Source organism: Lynx rufus, unplaced genomic scaffold (genome assembly GCF_022079265.1).
Source record: "Lynx rufus isolate CCGP_SWC_20201006 ecotype Redwood Valley unplaced genomic scaffold, mLynRuf1.p SCAF_4, whole genome shotgun sequence".
Taxonomy (NCBI): domain Eukaryota; kingdom Metazoa; phylum Chordata; class Mammalia; order Carnivora; family Felidae; genus Lynx; species Lynx rufus.
Window position 1 is genome coordinate 52,933,380 of NW_025814856.1, and position 18,717 is coordinate 52,952,096.

At 40.6% G+C, this 18,717-nt stretch overlaps 1 protein-coding gene across 3 annotated transcripts in view; it reads right to left on the reverse strand.

Annotated features, from left to right (window-relative positions):
* Positions 1-18,717, reverse strand: part of TAMM41 (TAM41 mitochondrial translocator assembly and maintenance homolog) — a 48,865-nt gene that overhangs the window by 22,537 nt on the left and 7,611 nt on the right. For all 3 annotated transcript variants that reach the window (XM_047097286.1, XM_047097284.1, XM_047097285.1), the window contains exon 4: positions 13,280-13,430. In XM_047097286.1, coding sequence (XP_046953242.1) covers positions 13,280-13,430 — 151 coding nt within the window. The remainder of the gene's footprint in view (positions 1-13,279; positions 13,431-18,717) is intronic.

An 18,717-nucleotide genomic window follows, 5' to 3' on the forward strand; every position in this document is an offset into this window, starting at 1 on the left:
GAAGCGGATTTGTTTTTGTTTTTGTTTTTTTTTAAATTTTTTAATGTTTATTTTTGACAGAGAGACAGAAATAGAGCATGAGTGGGGGAGGGGCAGAGAGAGAGGGAGACACAGAATCTGAAGCAGGCTCCAGGCTCTGACCTGTCAGCACAGAGCCCAACACGGGACTTGAACTCACGAACCGTGAGATCATGACCTGAGCCAAAGCTGGACGTTCAACCGACTGGGCCACCCAGGCTTCCCTGTTTTTGTTTTTCCAATGTAGAAGGTCCTATACTTATGATGGTTCATCCTGTGAACAAAACTCTGCCTGGGACCAATCATGGAGCTGGGGATTGTGTGTCTCCTTAGATGCGTCCTTGCTATTGCTACTTGCTACTGCTTACTCAGCTTGAACCTTTTTCCTGCGTTTGCATGAGTGCCTCTGAGATACTTGATGAATATAAAAGGTCCTTATATTTGAGCGCAAGAGCACTGAGTGTTAAAAGTTCTAGTAAGAAGAGGTTTACGTTTAAGATGAACTTCTTGAAAGCAGGTATCATTTTTTAAGTTGCAACTGGTGAGGAATGAGGAATGTTACATTTACCTACATGTGAGGTAAATGTGAGGATGAATTGAGCTGCAGAATATATAGTTCTGAAGGATAACACTACTTTTGACATAAATTTAAGTGCCCTGGCCTGCCTATGACAATTATCAGCAAGATGGGGGAGGGGAGGGAGATGATAAAATGTGAAAACTTGAGGGAACGCCTACTGGGCTAATGTGCATTCAAAACAGGCTGGGCACATGTGAGGACCTCCCAGTTACCTGGGAGAAAGCACTGTGGCTGAAGCTTTTGTTGGACAGGGAGAAAGTCCTCCATGTAAATGGTGAGGTAGCAAGTGTAGGGAGATACCCCAGCTGCTGAGAAATTCCTGGGGAAGAGGTGACAGTGTAATTCATCATCCAAACCAGGTTGCTTCTGAGAGTGAAGGTGGCATGATGAATAATTACACTAGGATAAGTAAAAACTGGGCAAACCCAAACATACGGTGAACCTTGCCAATTTATTTCCTCTGGGGAGACAGGAGAGGAGGGATCATTGAAATTCTTATGGGCCACTACAGGTATTCCTAGAGCAAACTTTTGCTTTGTTTTGGAAAAAAATAAAGACACCCAATAGTATGTACTTCAGTAAGGAATAAAATATGCTGGGTTTTGAAGCTTCTGAAGACCAATTTATGCTACAATTTTATGGAAAGCAGCGGGGGACTGCAAGCTTCATGAAAACAGACTTAGAAACAGCCTCTGGAACCCAATCTTGGCACATCAGATCTGTTCAGGGCGGTGAGCAGAAATGCGTTCCGGTCATAACAGGCTGCCCAAATATGAACAAACTTATTTTTTTCACTATTTTAAAGGGAAAGAGAGTTAACATAGTTACATCTTGGGATGACTGCCAGAGAGAGTGCAGAGAAATCGGTCCTTTCATATAATATTATCGACTTCATAAACTGGTAAAATCCTTCGGAAAGCAGGGAATGAGACAACCCCATCTCTGGAGAGTGAGCCTAAAGAAACAGACCCAAACAGAGGTCAGGTGGTAATGTCTGCTGAGCATCTGGTAGGGCCAGGAACTGTTGCGAGTGCTTTGCTGTATTACCTCGTTCAATCCGCACATCCCTATCCTCTCAGGTAGATAGTATTCTATACCCCATTTAGCATCAGGGCAACAAGGACGGAGATGAAATGACCCAGTAAGTAAGTGAATATGCTACATACATACAACTGTTCACTGAGACACCATTTATAATACCGAAACACTGGAAGCAGCCCAAATGTCCAACAGCAGGAGAATGGATAAATTACAGTGGTACACCCACACCCTACCACAGAAGCATATGGCCATTAAAGAATTACAGTAGTCACACACAGTGAGATGGAAAATGATCATATAATAAGCAAGAAACTAAGAAACAAAAGTACAAGAAAACTTGGTAAAAAACAAACAGGGAAAACAAGACAAAAAGATTACAGAAAAATGTTATTTTTTGCTCTAATAAGTACACATTTATTGTGGTATGTGTGTGCTTTGCACTGTTACTTTGTTTAGTCCTGGCAAAGCCTTCTAAAGAAGGTACTAAGTATTCCCAATTTTATAGATGAAGAGATTGAGGTGCAAAGGTCCAGCCACCTCTCAGTATCAGGGGAGTGATATTTTAGGTGACTAGTGTTACACTACTTTGCAATTTTCCTCCATTTCCCTCACTTCTATAATGTTGGCACATTACTTCTAGCATTTTTATTATTTATTTATTTATTTTAAAAAAATTATATTTTATTTATTTTTGAGAGCAAGAAAGACAGAGCACGAGCAGGGGAGGGGCAGAGAGAGAGAGGGAGACACAGAATCCGAAGCAGGCTCCAGGCTATGAGCTGTCAGCACAGAGTGGTACGCGGGGCTCAAACTCACAGACCGCAAGATCGTGAGCTGAGCCAAAGTCGGATGCTTAACCGACTGAGCCACCCAGGCGCACCTCTAGCATTTTTAAACAGATGTATGGGATGCTGACGTGCTAACCTGGCAAATGTGAATGGGGAGGAGCTGGGTTAACTTTCCTTTGTGTAAATCCTTATGCTTTTATTTAGAGCCTATAAATGGATTCTATCGATCTTTGAAGGGATAGGACATCATCCAACTCTGAATCCAACCTGGCTGGCTCTGAAGTGAAACATCAGTTTGCATCATTGCTGAGTTCTACACATTTGTGTCATTTCTTCTCTTTCTGTGCATTCCACGAAGTGTTCTTGTATGTTAGACAGTAACTTTCTGAAAGAGTGGCTGTATTTTACTAAAATGTAAAAGCCGACTAATGCAAATCCTCGCCAAAAGAACAATGGCATGTCGTGATTAAAGGAAAGACCTAGAAAATACTAGGGACTCTCTGAGAGCAAGGACTGGGGCTTCTCCACCCCTGCATCTCCAGCTCCTTGTGCGCTGCCTGGCACAGGGAAGGCACCATCAGTAAATATCTGCTGAACTGAATTTGTCCAGCTGCCGTGCAGCACAACTAGGTCAGCCACAGGGAAGAGCAAGCGAATGGGCTTATGACCTGCTTCTTCAGAACAACATGAATAAAATGGTGGGCACAGCATGACCCAGCACTTTGATCATAAGAATCAAGTTTTCTTACCTCCAGAGACGTTTGCAACAAAACACAGGGACTGAGAAAAACCGACTGCTTTTATTTTATACCTCGACTGATAAGTTTAAATCTTGACCGCTCCAGCCAGAGAACTGCCAGTCTAGTAACAATGGGTAACCAAAAGGATAATTTCTCTTCAACTTTGAAATGAAACAAACCCAGAGACTTGTGAAGCATCTGCAGTCAGCCTGCTTTGTGATTCTAGCATGCCTCCAGTGGTCAGGGGCCTTATTACCAAGGTAGGGATGTAAGGGGCTACAGCATACAGTGGTAAGGCCCTGGCTCTCAAGTCTGGCAGGGTCTCAGGGGGACTGGAGATTAACCTTTCCAAGTCGGTTTCTTCTCTGTAAAATGGCTATAACAATCATACTGACCTCACAAGGTTATTTTTATTTTTTTATTTGAGAGAGAGAGAGAGAACGTGCAAGCATGTGCAGTGGTGGGGAGAGAGAAAGAGAATCCCAAGCAGGACCCATGCTTAGCACAGAGCCTGACACAGGGCTTGATCTCACAACCCTGAGATCGTGACCTGAGCTGAAATCAAGAGGTGGACACTCACTGGGTGTCAGTGTCAAATAAGCCACCCAGGTGCCACACAGAGTCCTTTTTAGATTTAAGTGAGTTAAGGCAGTAGAGAATGCTTCATAAATAGGAAAGTAGACAGTACTGTTGCTGTGATAATGTATTTGGGACGGGGAAAGGATAGAGGGCAGAGGAGGCCCTGAGTCCTTGAAGATAATAACTGGCTAATTTTTCCCTCTTAAACTAACTGCAACACTGCCGCTATTTCAGTTCAATAAATATTTGGGTGGCTAGTAAGTACCAGAAGCTGTGCCAGACATCAGAGATATAAAGATATACGCCCTGCTTGAGGCAGCAAGTGCTGTGAAAACAGATCATTTCAGTGAGGGTTACGGAAGTGGAATTTCTTATGTGGTAGTGTTTAAGAAAAGGAGCCCAAATTGGATGTGCATATGGCAAAATAATATTCTTTTTTTTAACAGCGTTTTTTGAGATGTAATTCACATACCATACAATTCACACATGTAAAATATACAATTCAATTTTTTAAGTATTTTTAGAATATATTAGAGGGTTATATAACATTGAATTTTAGAACATTTTGGCCTCCCTAAAAGAAACCCTGTACCCATTAGCAGCCATTCTCTGTCTCCTTCCACCCTTCCAACCCCAGCCCTAGATAAAGACGAATCTACTTTCTGTATGTGTAGATTTGCCCATTCTGCACATTTTATGTAAATAGAATTGTACAATAAATGGTCTTTTATGACTTAGTGTTATGTTTTCAAAGTTTGTCATGTTGTACCATGTATTAATACTCATTCCTGTTCATGGCTAAATCATGGTCCATTGGATAGATATACCCCATTTTTTTATCCATTCCTCAGCTGAGGGACATTTGGGTTGTTTCTACTTTTGGGCTATTTTTTTTTTTTTTTTTTGAATAATGCTGCTATGAACATTTGTGTACAAGTTTTCGTGTGGATATGTGTTCTCATTTCTCTTAGGTAGATACTTAAGAGTAGAATTGCTGGGCCATATGGTAACTCTATGTTTAATATTTTCAGGAACGGCCAAACTGTTTTTCCAAAGCAGCTTCACCATTTTATAATCCCACCAACAATGCATGCAAGTTTCAACTTCTCCACATCTTCATCCACACTTGTTCTTGTCTTTTTGATTATAGCCATTGTATAAAGCACTGTTTCTGTGGCGTTAACTGGCATTTCTCTAATGACTAATGATGCCAAGCATCTTTTCATGTGCTTGCTTGCTATTTGTATACTTTCTTTGAAAACATGTCTATTCAAATTCTTTGCCCATTTTTATACTGGGTTACTTGTTTTTTTATTGCATTCCAAGAATTCTTTATACTAGTTCCTTATCAGATACATGATTTGTAAATCTCTTCTCCCATTTATCTATTTTTCCCATTTATCTATTTTTTTGTTGTTGTTGTTTGTGCTTTTGGTATCTATCTAGGAAACCACTACCTAACCCAAAGTCACTCTAAGAGCTTTATAGATTTAGCTCTTATATCCATGATCCATTTTGAGTTAATTTTCTACATAGTAAGAGGTAGGAGTCCAACTTCATTCTTTTGCATGTGTACAAAATAATACCTATTTTAAGATGACTAAGACAGCATGTCTAGGAGGCGGTCTAACACACCATTCAAATTGCAACTCCCAAAATATCTCCATGGTGGCAGAAAAGGCACCATATCCCACTAACTCATAATGTGGAAGAGAATGAGATAAGAATAAACAGCTGATGCACTTGGTGATACAAATTTGAATCATACTTTCTTTTCATACTTGAGTGAACACAAAATGGCTGAGTGTAGAAAGAGACAGGGAGGAATCGGGTTTACAATATTGGTTCAGGAAGGCACCAGTATCACAGCCATTTATCTGTTCATTCACCTAGTATGTGTCAGGTACCATTATAAGCATGGGGTAGAGTGAGCCAAAAAAGACAAACATTTCTGCCCTTTACATTCTAGTAGTGGAACAGAGACCAAAGACAAACCAACAAGTGAATAAAATAACGAGTGTATCAGACAACAGGAAGTGCTGTGGAAAAAACACAAGCAGAAAAAGATGACAAGGTGGGTGTGGGGGAGGGGGAGGGAGGGAGGTGGGGAGCCACATCCAGGGCCCTGAGGCCTGGGGGAAGACTGTCCCACGTATGAACCAGGAATCACACCTGCCACCACAGATTCTTTGTAGAAGAGCAAAGGTTCTAGAGCCAGACCACTTTTGTTTAAATCCAAGCTTACAAGCTACTTAGCTTCTCTGGGCTTCACTACCTCAAATGTAAGATGGAAGCAATAATAGTAGCTAGTTTATAAGATTCAGGGATTAAATGAGTTAATACATGTAAAACACTTAGAACAGTATCTGACACACAGTAAGTAATCCAAAAACATTAGCTATTATTGACAATTAATATCCCTTCTGGAGTACTGCTTTCTCAGAAATTACCAAGTGACTAAGCACAGAGTTCCAACTGAGGCTTCAGCAAAAGCTCAAGCTTGGCAAGCAGAGAGAAATATGCTTCCAAATTACTCAAATAGTCAATCTCTAATATGCAAGTTATCCAGTGACACTGCTTGCAAGGTTTCAGATGGTGTGACTTTCATAGAATAAAACTTAATAACTCTCACTCCAGAGAAAGTTTCTTCACTGGCTCTTACCAGGGTCCAGAAATGAGGATGTTTACTCACACTTTACAGGGCTGGCACCCATTACTAATTTTTTTTTCCTCCAAGAATCACTCAACTGGCAACTTCCTTGCTTTGTCTTATTCCTAGAAGTAGCTGAGCCTGAATTCAGACAACCTGGCATTGAAAGAAACCCATTCTCTCTTTTACACAAGAGTGCTTAAAGGTGTTTTTTACTTCTCAAGGACAGGAAAGAGCAAAATAATCCACTTGATGTAAGTGAACTCTAACGCCTCCTAATTTTGACAAGCACTATTTGGCAACATGTAACAAGTTTTGTAATTCTTATAACTAACAATATAATTCCATTTTGGAGAACATATCCAAGGAAGTTCATGGCCCTCTCTGCCCCCTTCCCCTACAAAGTAATTTCTCCAAAGTGATTCACAGCAGTGTCATTAATAAAATGATAAATGGAGCCAAACTGAGTGTCCATCTACCACTGAACGAGCAAATAATGGTGTCTCAACTTAAGAAAAACTTACGCGGCCAGCAATGATACACGATAACAGTAATGAATAATAACAGTAATCATTTTCTGAGAACCAACTATCAATGAGGTATGATGTTGGGACTTTTATATATATTATCTCATTGAAAACCTTATTATAGAACAGTTCTTTTTGTTTTACAAAAAGAAAATGGGCTCGGAGAGGTTCAAGCACTTCTACAAAGCTAGTCTTCAAAGTCAGGGCTGACTTCCATCTTTCTCTTTCTTTTGTCTACAACCTCAAGTGGCTGTGTTAGTATCTATAAACACCACGTATCTAAGATAACAATGGCGGGGCGCCTGGGTGGAGCAGTCGGTTAAGCGTCCGACTTCAGCCAGGTCACGATCTCGCGGTCCGTGAGTTCGAGCCCCGCGTCGGGCTCTGGGCTGATGGCTCGGAGCCTGGAGCCTGCTTCCGATTCTGTGTCTCCCTCTCTCTCTGCCCCTCCCCCGTTCATGCTCTGCCTCTCTCTGTCCCAAAAATAAATAAACGTTGAAAAAAAAAAAAATTTTAAGATAACAATGGCTGAGCATTTACTGTGTGCCAACCACTGTGTTAAGTACATTTACATGTATGATTTAATTTAATCCATATAAAACCCTTCTTTAGAAATGAAGAAACTGAGTCACAAGGTGCTAAGAAACTTGCCTAAAAACAAAAAAATTAAGAGTGCAGCTGAGATTTGAACCCAGGCCTCTGACTCTAGAGTCTCAGCTCTTAAACGCTTCACTAATTCTGCTTTCGGTGAAGTAATACAATGTTTCAAAAAAAAAAAAAAAAGCAAGGTACAAAATAAGATACTTGATTTAAGAAGTTAAGGACTTGACACGAATTTGAATTTTACGTTTCTCTGAGGTGCTGCTCTAGTTCGAGCCCTCATCACCATTCACGCCCTGTCCATCCACCCAACAGAGATGTGCAGGGTGCCCACTATGTACCATGGCATTGTCCCAGAGGCTGGGGATGCACGGCCGGCCAAATGCGAACACAGTCCTAACTATCTTGCTGTCTGCCTGCACGGCTCTCATGGTGGGAGGGGGCCCTCCACATGGGTCCTCATCTGTGGTGCTCAGTTCAGATGTCATCCCCCATCTCCCCCAGAGGCCTTCCCTGGTTACACTAATGTAACATGTACACATTCACCTCCCTCCCCTGTTCTAGTGCTGCCATGTGTTTGCTGACTGACTTTTCAACCAGAATCAAAGCCCCACAGTGGCAGGGACAATGCCTGCCTTAATTACTTCCTTCATTCCCAGAGCTTAAAGAGTGCTTGGCATAGGAGACTCTCATCATTATTTGTTGAGTAAGACTTTTTCCTGGTTTAGTCTCTCTGCCTCCTGCACAGTGCTGGCAAAATGATCTTTCCACAGCAATGAATCTCCCACCGTCTTGCAATGCCTGAAACCTGTGGCTCCTGCTTGTGTACAGGGTGTCAAATTCCACTTTCATTTACCTTTGTATTCAATGCCTTGCCTGGCCTGGCCAGGGCACAACCTCTTCTCCAAAATACCAGAGAGGCAGTGAAGTTCAATGGTGAAGAGTGTGGGCTAAAATTGTAGCTCCAGGGGAGCCCGGGGGGATCAGTCAGTTAAACATCTGACTCTTTTTTTTAACGTTTAGTTATTTTTGAGAGACGGAGAGAGAGAGAGACAGAGCACAAGCAGGGGAGGGGCAGAGAGAGAGAGGGAGACACAGAATCCAAAGCAGGCTCCAGGCTCTGAGCTGTCAGCACAGAGCTGGACATGGGGCTTGAACTCAGGAACTGTGAGATTATGACCTGAATTGAAGACAGATGCCTAACTGACTGAGCCACCCAGGCGCCCCTACTAAGCATCTAACTCTTGATTTCAGCTCAGGTCATGATCTCAGGGTTTGTGAGTTCAAGCCCCATGTTGGGTTCTGCACTGACAGTGTGGAACCTGCTTGGGATTCTCTCTCTCTCTCTGCCCCTCCCTCACTCTCTCTCTCTCTCAAGATAAATAAACATTTAAAAAATAAATAAATAGGGGCGCCTCTCTCTGCCCCTCTCTCTCTGCCCTCTCCCTCTCTCTCTGCCCCTCCCCCATTCATGCTCTGTCTCTCTGTCTCAAAAATAAATAAAGGTTAAAAAAAATTTAAAAATAAATAAATAAATAAATAAATAACATTCTAGCTCCACTACCTACTAACCTACCAGACAAATGACCTTAGACAGATTTGGCCCTCAGTTTTCTAATCTTAAAATTGGGCAATAAATCAGCACACAGTCAAAGGAACGGGTTATTGTGAAGGTTAAACTAGTTATTCAATCAAAAATATTGAGCGTCGTTCCTGGCACATAATAATGACTACTGTTTTCTCCTACTATGAGCCACGGACTTCAGTTACATCTATCTATTCCTTCTTCCCTAAACAAGCTGTGTTCTTTCACACTCCCTGCTTTTTTTACACGTGTTGTTTTTAAGCCTATCACTGACTCACTATGACTGCATGTTTATTAATGTGAAGTTCCTTAGAGCAGAAATTATAGCTTTAATTCTTCATGAGGTATGGGACGCTGATTCATTTGATAAATGTTAAACCAGGATCATTATGTAAAATTAGTCATTTTAATAGTTTGTACTTACATGAGAAAGGTCAAGGTGACCCTTTAAAGCTCATTTGGTTTTCCTTTTCTGTTTACTTAAATGCTGACTTCTAAGAATAAGTGAAGGATTAGAAAGCTTTCGCCTTCCCAATTTTCAGGCTCTCATCTTCCACCTACTCCTTTCTCACCATCATTTACAACAAAGCCATCAAGACCGACCCCCAAGGCAAAGTGATCCTTAAATACTATATAAAATTGTAAGGGGTTATTATTACTACTAGTAATACAGACAGCTCTTGTCTCTGCTAGTAACTACGGGCAGAAACTTGCCCAATAATATGGAGAGATGCTGTTTCCTGTCTCCCCATCCCCACCCCCTTCCAGGGAGAAATGCTGACCTACGCAGGTTAGGAACAACATATTGTCTCTCACATGGACACGGTGCAAAATAAATGTCAAAGCTGTAAATAAAAATGAGATTGGTGGATAATTTAAAGTTTGAAATATTCCGGGAGCTTGGGAGATTTAGGTGATTTGCAGAAAGGTTAGAATCCAATCAGTTCAAGGATACTGGGTTCTCAGAAGTCTAGGAAAGGCAAGAGGAAAAGCTTGCCTTTCAACACATGGCCTGAGGCAGGTCTCATAGCTGTGAAAGGTATCTACCTGCAGGGCCTAGATCCTTCCCTATCCTCACTATTCCACTTTAATTCCATTATATTATAGAGTAGGTAACCATTAATTGTGCTGTGTCCTGGCCTAGGAACAACCATCATATAATGTTGTCCTAATGGAAAAGTATGTTCCCAGTTCTAACCACTGGCTAATAGAATGCTCTTTGCAGAGTGTCTCACATATAAGCTAGGGACCGCACCAAGCTGGATTCAGTTCCCTCTGGAGAACATGTGCCAAATGTTGTGTCCTACATTTTGCAGTAAAAAGAAGCCAACCTCCGTGAAATGAGTAATGTGGGATCCTTGGTCAAATTCTCAGATCCAAATCTGGGTTAAGCAATAAATAATATAACGATAAGAGAGCAAGAGGAGACCAGATAAGAAATGGGAAAAAGTGGAAGCTGAGAAAGTTGGAGCCAGGCACACCAAGGTGAGGACCTGCCTCATAGGAAGCGCGCTCTCTTTCACTCTCTCTCTCTCTGCCCTTCTCCTGGGAGCCCAGGGCAAGCTCCATGCCACTATTAGATATGAGCTCAGACATCACTACCTTAGAGGGTCCTCCCTGACTATCCACCGTTACGGTGGCCCTCATCTTGAGTTATTTTCTTCTCTTCATTGCGCTTACCACTCTCTGAAATGACCTTACTGCTTCTTTACTGTCTGGCTCTACCTAAGAGAACATGAACTCCTTGAGGAGTCTCACTCACGTCATGCTCACCAGTGTATACCCAGGACCTGGGGCAGTGTGTGCCACATGGAAGGCACACTGGAAATGTCTGTTGAACAAACAGGCTTGTTGTGTGAGGTTTCAATGATGGAATAAATGATCGACTTTTCTATATAACTAACCTCCCCTCGACCCACCTACCTACTCATCTATCTACTTACCCACCTACCTATCTGTGTCTGGTATAGCACTGCTATACTGCTGTATAATAATTATTATAAAAGAAGCAAAAACAGAGAATGATACTGTTATGAGTCAGCAAGTACTCACTGAACACCCAGTACCTGTTTCACAGTATAGGAGAAGAGAGGGGTATAAATCACGGCCCTTCCAGGAGACAAAGCAAAAGTCAGCTGAAGACTGATTGCAGCTTGAATGCTAACTTAAAGTCTGCTCATAGGTGCAGGCAGTTATGTCACTTGATAAACTTCTTTAGTCAATGCTCAGAATGTATAGGAACTCCTAGAATCCAGCCAACACTCTGCTGATGTTGATCATGGGGAGAAAATGGAAGAGCGGCAGTGATGTGGGCAAAGCAGAAATCGGCTCTGCACCTCTCCCACCAAGTTAGCCCTTCAAAAAAGGCTCTGGGTCCATCTTTCTTCACAGGGGAGCATGGGGGCCCCTTTTGCCCACATGTGGCGTGCAGGCCCATTCATCCTGGTACTTAGCCACACCAGCCTTTGCTCCTCCACTTTCTGCCGAAAGGCAGGGCTGCTGCCACGTGGAGCTGGAAGCGACCAAGACGGAGGTTTTGTCACTTCCTTTCTCCCCAGTATTGCAACTGCAGCTGTAGTCCTGCAAGCTGCCTTTTGGGGAAAAAAAAAGACTGAAGAACAGGCCTTAGTGGTCTCTTTCAGCATTAGATTTCCATGAAATCTTATCTGTACAGGGATTCAGAAAATGAGTAAACTGCTTTTGCAGTGTTTTGAGCATAGTTCCTTGACTCACACTTAAAAGCTGGGAAAGAAGACATTTATTTAAGACAGTGGTTTTCAAACTATTTTAAAAGTAGCAGACTACTCTTTTGTAAATGAAGTTTTACATAGATCCTTACTACAATAAACAGGAAGGGGGACTCCCCTCAGGTTGTGGCCAGGTCAGGGGCTAGGGGCCAGGGGCTTTATTTTCTCAGCTTTCCCCTTCCCCTCTGAAAGGGGCCCTTGACATATCTGAGGAACACAACTGGTTTAAGGAGAAAGGGAAAGGAAGTTAAGATTGATAAAGAAAGTAATGAATGGGGAAGAAGGGAAAGCTTTTCCTTTATGTGGAAGGAGAGGTGGAGCTGGAAAGTCACCACTTTGTAACCATCATAGTAAAGACTGGTTCAAGCAAGAATCTTCACTGAATGCTTAATCTAGGAAAGAAAGTTTGACAGGAAGCAGAATATATTCATGATCTTCAAATGTCTCCCCATGGATTGCTTAGAAGAGAGAAAACTCTGCTTGTCAGGGCACAAACATCACTGGTCTGAGACTTCAAAATGTGAATATCATGAAAGACAAAAAAAGGCTAAGGAAGTGTTTCAGATTAAAAGATAAAAGAGAGAGGACATCTTAATAAATGTGATCCTTGACTGGATCATGTACTTGAGATGGGAAAAAACACTAAAAAGGACATCACTGTGACCAGCAATAACATATGGACTATGGATCCTCAATTTGATAAAAGTACTGTATTGGCGATAAACTTCCTGAATTTGGTAACTGTACTGTGGTTACGTAAGAGAACATCCTTGTTCTTGGGAAACATATACTGAAGCATTTGGCCTGATGGGGACAGGATATGAATGAACTACTCTCAAATAGTTCAGAAAAAAAAACCATAATACAGTATTTGCAGATACAGAGAGAGCAGTGGTTTTCTGAGTGGGATCCATAGAGGTGCAATGGCATCATCCACTTTCCAGAAATACAAATTCTTAGGTTCCATCCCCCAGACCTACCAAAGCAGCTGTGTGTGGGTGGGCCCAGGAGTCTGTTTTTACAAGCCCTCCAGGGGATTCTGATGCACACTAGAGTCAGAAAACCACTGGTACAAAGAGAATGACAACACAAATGTGGTGAAACATTAAAATTGGCAAATCTGGGGAAAGGGTATATGGGAGTTTTTTATATCATTATTGAAACTCTTCTGTCAGTTTGAAATTGTTTCAAAATGAAAATGAACAGTAACAACAACAACAGCAAGATTACCCTGGGGTGATCTATATACAGATGTGGGAAGGAGAGACCTTGGAGGCAAATCATGGGGGTTCTTGCAGGAACGTGCACGGGAAGTGATGGGATCCAGGACGAAGGGTGCCATGCCTCCTGTGTAGCGTGAGGAGTGGAATGTTGGTCTGCCAACAAATCTCCTTGCAGAAAACGTGAGCACCAGATCTACTAACCTGAATAAGACAGTCCAGCAATCTCTATAAAGAGGTCCTCTTCAGAAAAGCTTTCGGGTAGCATGAGGAAAGCCGTGGTCACAGCACTCTTCAGATTTTTATCAAGGGCTGACCTAAGAGCAACATTCTCATTCATTGCTATGATTTTCACCTGCAAAAAAACAGAACATTCAGAAGAAAAATTGCAGTAGAGTATTGCTCAAGCTACGGGTTTACACATGCACTGGAGCTGTCCCAAACCCTTAGCCCAAAAGATCTTAAAAGATTAGGCCAGCCAACACAAAATAATTGCTATTCTAATAAGCAATCCCAGAGGCTTGCATTTGATGCTAAACCAAAGATATCAGATACAAGAAAGAAAAGAAAGAAAAATTTCTCTCAAATGAATAAACTCTCCATGGGTTTTGAAAAAGAAGTCAGTATAAAAGGAATGCATGTCCTTCGGGAAATTTTATATTTTACAATTTTATAGTCTCAGTCTTCTTTACTTAATTTCATGGTAGAGAAAGGCGTTTAACTCCTTTATTTAGAACTCACCTTTGTTCTTATCCATATATAACCTAAGCACTTCATGCTTTATTTTGAACTTCACTAAGGAAAAAGGAAAGAAAATTAGCGACAGTAGAAGCAGATGGCTTTGGGGATAGGTATGGGTTCTGGTCTAGGGATTTACTAGCTGTGTGAATTTGGGCAAATTATTTAACTTCTCTGAACTTAAGTCCTCATCTACAACATGAGGATAAATACGCAGCAAAGAATTGTTTCAAAGATCGAATGAAATGATAAATGCAAACTATCTCATGTACTAGTGAGTGACTTGGTCAATAAAAAGGATTTTTCTTCTGAATACACCCACCAGAAGCTGCTCTCTTTGACTTCCACCAAGTCCATTAAACTACACATTGGTCCAGTCTGTTCTGAGATTCTCTGTTTTGAAGACTGCACTGTAAAGTCAAGAAAATGTGTTCAACAAGGCTATGATGGCAGGGGGCTGGGGATGGGATCTAGGACAGGGATGCCCAGGTTTGGGGTACTCACAGGTGTGAAAACAGTAAAAAGTATGGAAACTGATGATATTGGTTGGCCAGCTTTTTAAAAATAAATAAATAAATAAATGAAAAAGGAATATGGGCGGGGGGGGGGAGAGAAAGAAAATGTGTTCAAGACCCAGCTCCACCTCTTACTAGCTCTGTGACTATGGCCATAATCCCTTATCAGTAAAATGGGGTTAATAACAGAACCAAATTGATAAGGTTGTTGGTTAGATCATGAGATACTGCATATGGACCCGTAGCTTCCTTCTGGGTCTTTCTTACGGCGTGACTCAAGAGCTTCTCTGGGCGTGGGGTTGTCACCTTTAATAAGCACCAGAATCTCTTGGGAGAGCTTGTGAAAATGCATATTATTAGGTCCACCCCCAGAGTTTCTGATTCAGTGGGCCTGGGTCAGGCCTGAAAATGTACATTTCTAACAAGTCCCTAGTAATGTTAATGCTGCGGGTCCAGGAACCACATTTTGAGAACCACTGCTCTCAAGTACATACTTAGAAGCAGAAATGCCAAGTTGCTCTTCGGAGTGGCTGTGCCAATTCACACTCCCAGCATGATCCATAAACCATCAGGCTGCTTCGGACTGATTTTCTAAACAAGGAAGGGGTCTAGAAGTCCCTAATAAAGACTCTCACACAAGCAAAATGGATTCGCTTTCCGTACACAATGTGGCGCTGTCACCAAATCTTCTCCCATTCTAGAGAATAGGGCTTAAGTTGCCTTTTATTTGTCAAAGGAAGATGATTTCTGAGAAAAATTAAGATGGCACATAAAAGACATACACTATGAGAAACTCTGAAGTTTTATTGGACGGCAAGGATAAAGGAGGGATGTCTGTCTCAAAATAGAGTTTCTTTTTTTAATTGTAAAAAACAGCATTATGAAACATAACTATTTTATAAACTTAAGAACCTCACTTCTATCTTTCACCTTTTGTCCCTACTTTTTTTTCTAAGGGCATATTTATAACATCCAAACGTCTCAAATGGTAGGTAAGCCACTTTATTCACTACTACCAACTCCTCCCTTGTAATTACAGCACTTAATAGCCCTTAATTAAGCCTTTCAGCACTTGGGTGAGTTTAGCATTATTGCAATCATCTGCAGAAAGTAAAACGAAGGTGCAGTCCAGTAGCCTGACTTGCCCAAGGTTGCATAATGAGTTGATGGCAAAAATCAGGGTAACACCCTTATACTTGGCAAATCCTGCTCTAAATATTTTGAATTATTCTCATGCATTTAGTTAGGGATCTGTTCTGGCTAACTTTTTTTTTTTTTTTTTTTTTGGTGCTGGTTAATTTATCTTGAAAAGATGATTAAAAGCTATGTTAGGGTGCTATAACAACACCTATATTTATTCCTTGAATAACTTTCATGAACTTTGTATTCCATATAGAATCATGGATCTAGAAGGGGAACCTCCTTATCTTACTAATGGGGAGACTGAGGCCCGGAGGGTTAAAAGACTCCCCCTTGAGAAGCACCCCAAGAGAGGACATAGGTCCCTGATTTATCCAGAGCTCTTTCTACAACCCTGTGACACAGGTTTACTTCCAAAACCCTATTTGTCATCCTCATTCATCAGGTCCTGCTCAATAATTCTTCATCCTCTCTCTTTTTGGTGGCTTTTACAGAAAATAAAAACAGAGGTTATTCTGAGATGCTAACCAATCACAGATGCAAAGAGTAACTTTGGGGAAAACGTTCCTATTCAAAGCAATACACTTGTTCTCTAAGAAAGCTGTTCTACTTAGGTTGTAGAAAAGCAGTCTGTTTGCTATTTAAGGTTAAGAGAGTAAAAATAAAAGCATCCTTACTCAAAGGAAAAATGTCAATTCAGAAGACTCTGCTACTGTGCTGATCTGGCTCTCCAGTGTAAGGTGACCTAGGAACTTGTCTCAGCAGCACTGTTATTTGTGGTTCAGAGTGAAAAGCCAGCGAACTCGGGACGCTGCCAGAGAGGCCTGGGAAAAAAAGAAAGTCCTCAGATTTGTGAATAGCTGTTTGTATCTTACTGGGAATGCCCCGACCTGAACCACACAGATAGCATTAGCACTACTGCCAAGGAGAAAAATCTTTACTGGGAAGAGGAAGGGGCAATGCTTGAAGGGACTTTCAAAAGCCCAACTCGGAGAGATTTGTGAGTACCTTTCAAAACAGAAAAAAAAGAGAGTCACATGTGGTTTCCTCTATAATACGGTCACAGGGAGACAGTCCTTGAATTGCAAAAAGTGAAGTTACAGTTCACAAGGAACACAGCCCTACCTAGTGTTCAAACACTCAACCAAATGACACTTCTCACAGAAGTTTCCCATTCCAAATGACCACAAAGACTAATTTTTCTAAATGGTTACTGCTTGAGGACTAAGAAGAAACACTGAACATTCGAGCTAGTTGAAACCTTATTATATGCCTGTTGGACTGCAGGCTTTTAAAGGGTCAGCAATGTGGTGTTATTATTTTTTTTATTCCTTTAGCAACCACAGAGAAAAAACTTAGTTGTCTGAATAAGTATATTAATGGCTCAAATTTTGCATTTCAAAGGCTAGGGACGCAAACATTTGCTCACAACTGGGCAGAGCCCAAACCAGTAAGTCAGGTTTTCCAACTCTCTTTCAGGGATCTTTAATACCACTGGGAATTTTCTATCTGCAAAAAGCAAATCAATAAATTTACAATATGGTAATAATTGCAAAACTGTGAATATACTAAAAACCACTGAATTGAACACTTTAAGTGGATGAACTGTATGATATATGAATTATATGTCAATAATTTGTTATAAAAAAGCTATATTACTAGCAAAATATTGACATTGTATGTCAATGTGAATGTTTTAAAAATTCAAGCCAAATTATCTAAACATAGATATACAAAAACCCAGACTTAGGTTAAATAAATTAGGGGAATGACTTAATTTTACTCTAGAGTTCTTTTGACCTAAAAAAGGATTGGCCACAAGATTCTGTTAAATACTTTAAATTTCATATTTCATAGAAATATGACTTGGGAAATGACTCGGAAACTTAAAGCTGCCCTAGAAATAAAAATAGTTCATCTCCTCAATTACAAGGTAAGTTAATGGTAAAGTATAATAGAAATTTAATTTACACTCAATTTTTTCCAGAAATGTCCATCTTTTTATATTTTATATTTATTTCTTTTATATATATATTTTTAGAGAGAGAACGCACACAAGTGGGGGAGAGGGACAGAGGGAGAGGGGGGGGGGAGAGGGGGAGAGAGAGAGAGGGAGGGGGGAGAGAGAGAGAGAGAGAGAGAGAGAGAGAGAGAGAGAGAATATCTTAAGCAGGCTCCACGCTCAACACAGAACTTGTTGTTGGGCTCAGTCCCACAACTCTGGGATCATGACCTGAGGAGAAATCAAGAGCCATTCACTCAACTGACTCAGCCACCCAGGCGCTCCTATATTTCTTTTTTTATTATTATTAATAAAATTTATTTTTTATAGCGGTTTTAGAGTTATAGCAAAACTGACTGGAAAGTACAGTGAATTCCCACGTACCCTCTGTATATTCCTTTTAAAGACATGAACTGAGAAGTTCTATTTGCAATATGGAACACAATTTTAGAGCTTTAGACAATATCATTTAACATAAATACTTCTTTGAAAATACATAAAAGCAAAGAATTCGCACTCGTATTCTCACAATTCTAAGATCTTCAATTATTTTTTTTTTGTCCACAATGCTATCAACCCTCTTTTTATCAGATTTGTTCAAGTTTCATTACTATTTGCTGCCACCTAGTGGCAAAAATCATTGGTTTAAAGATAGTTATCACCGAATTCTCTGGTTAGCAGTGATTTCTAGGTGATAGGGAAGCTGCTAATGGGTGAAAGTTAATTTGCCCATTTATAATTTTTGATTTTATTTTTTACCATGTGTTATTTTCAAGTGATTCTTAAGATAGCCTAGTTTTCTTGAGTTAGAAACTTAATAAGCCTGAAGAATAGTCATCATTCTTGATAACATTTTCTTTTTCAAGTTAGATGAGAAATGCAATTTTTATCAAGATGGGTGTAGCAGCTACTACTTGTCTTGAGTTGCTGGTTTTATTTTACCAGGATATGTGACATTTAGATGAAATCTGAGGTCATTTCAGGGCTTAAATTCTGAGATTTCACGGTGTTTCATTTTCTAAAGCTTATTTTAAAAAAATGGAAATATTGTAAGCACAAATCATAGTACAGAGCATAATACAACATTTTCACATTCAGTATCTCACTTTATCTCAAAATAACTGAGATAGGCAAGGACAAAGAGAAAGTAAAGATCATTTCCTGAGTATCTACTAAGTGCCAGACATTTTTTTTTTTTTTAACAAATGTTTATTTATTTTTGAAAGAGAGAGAGATAGAGTGCAAGT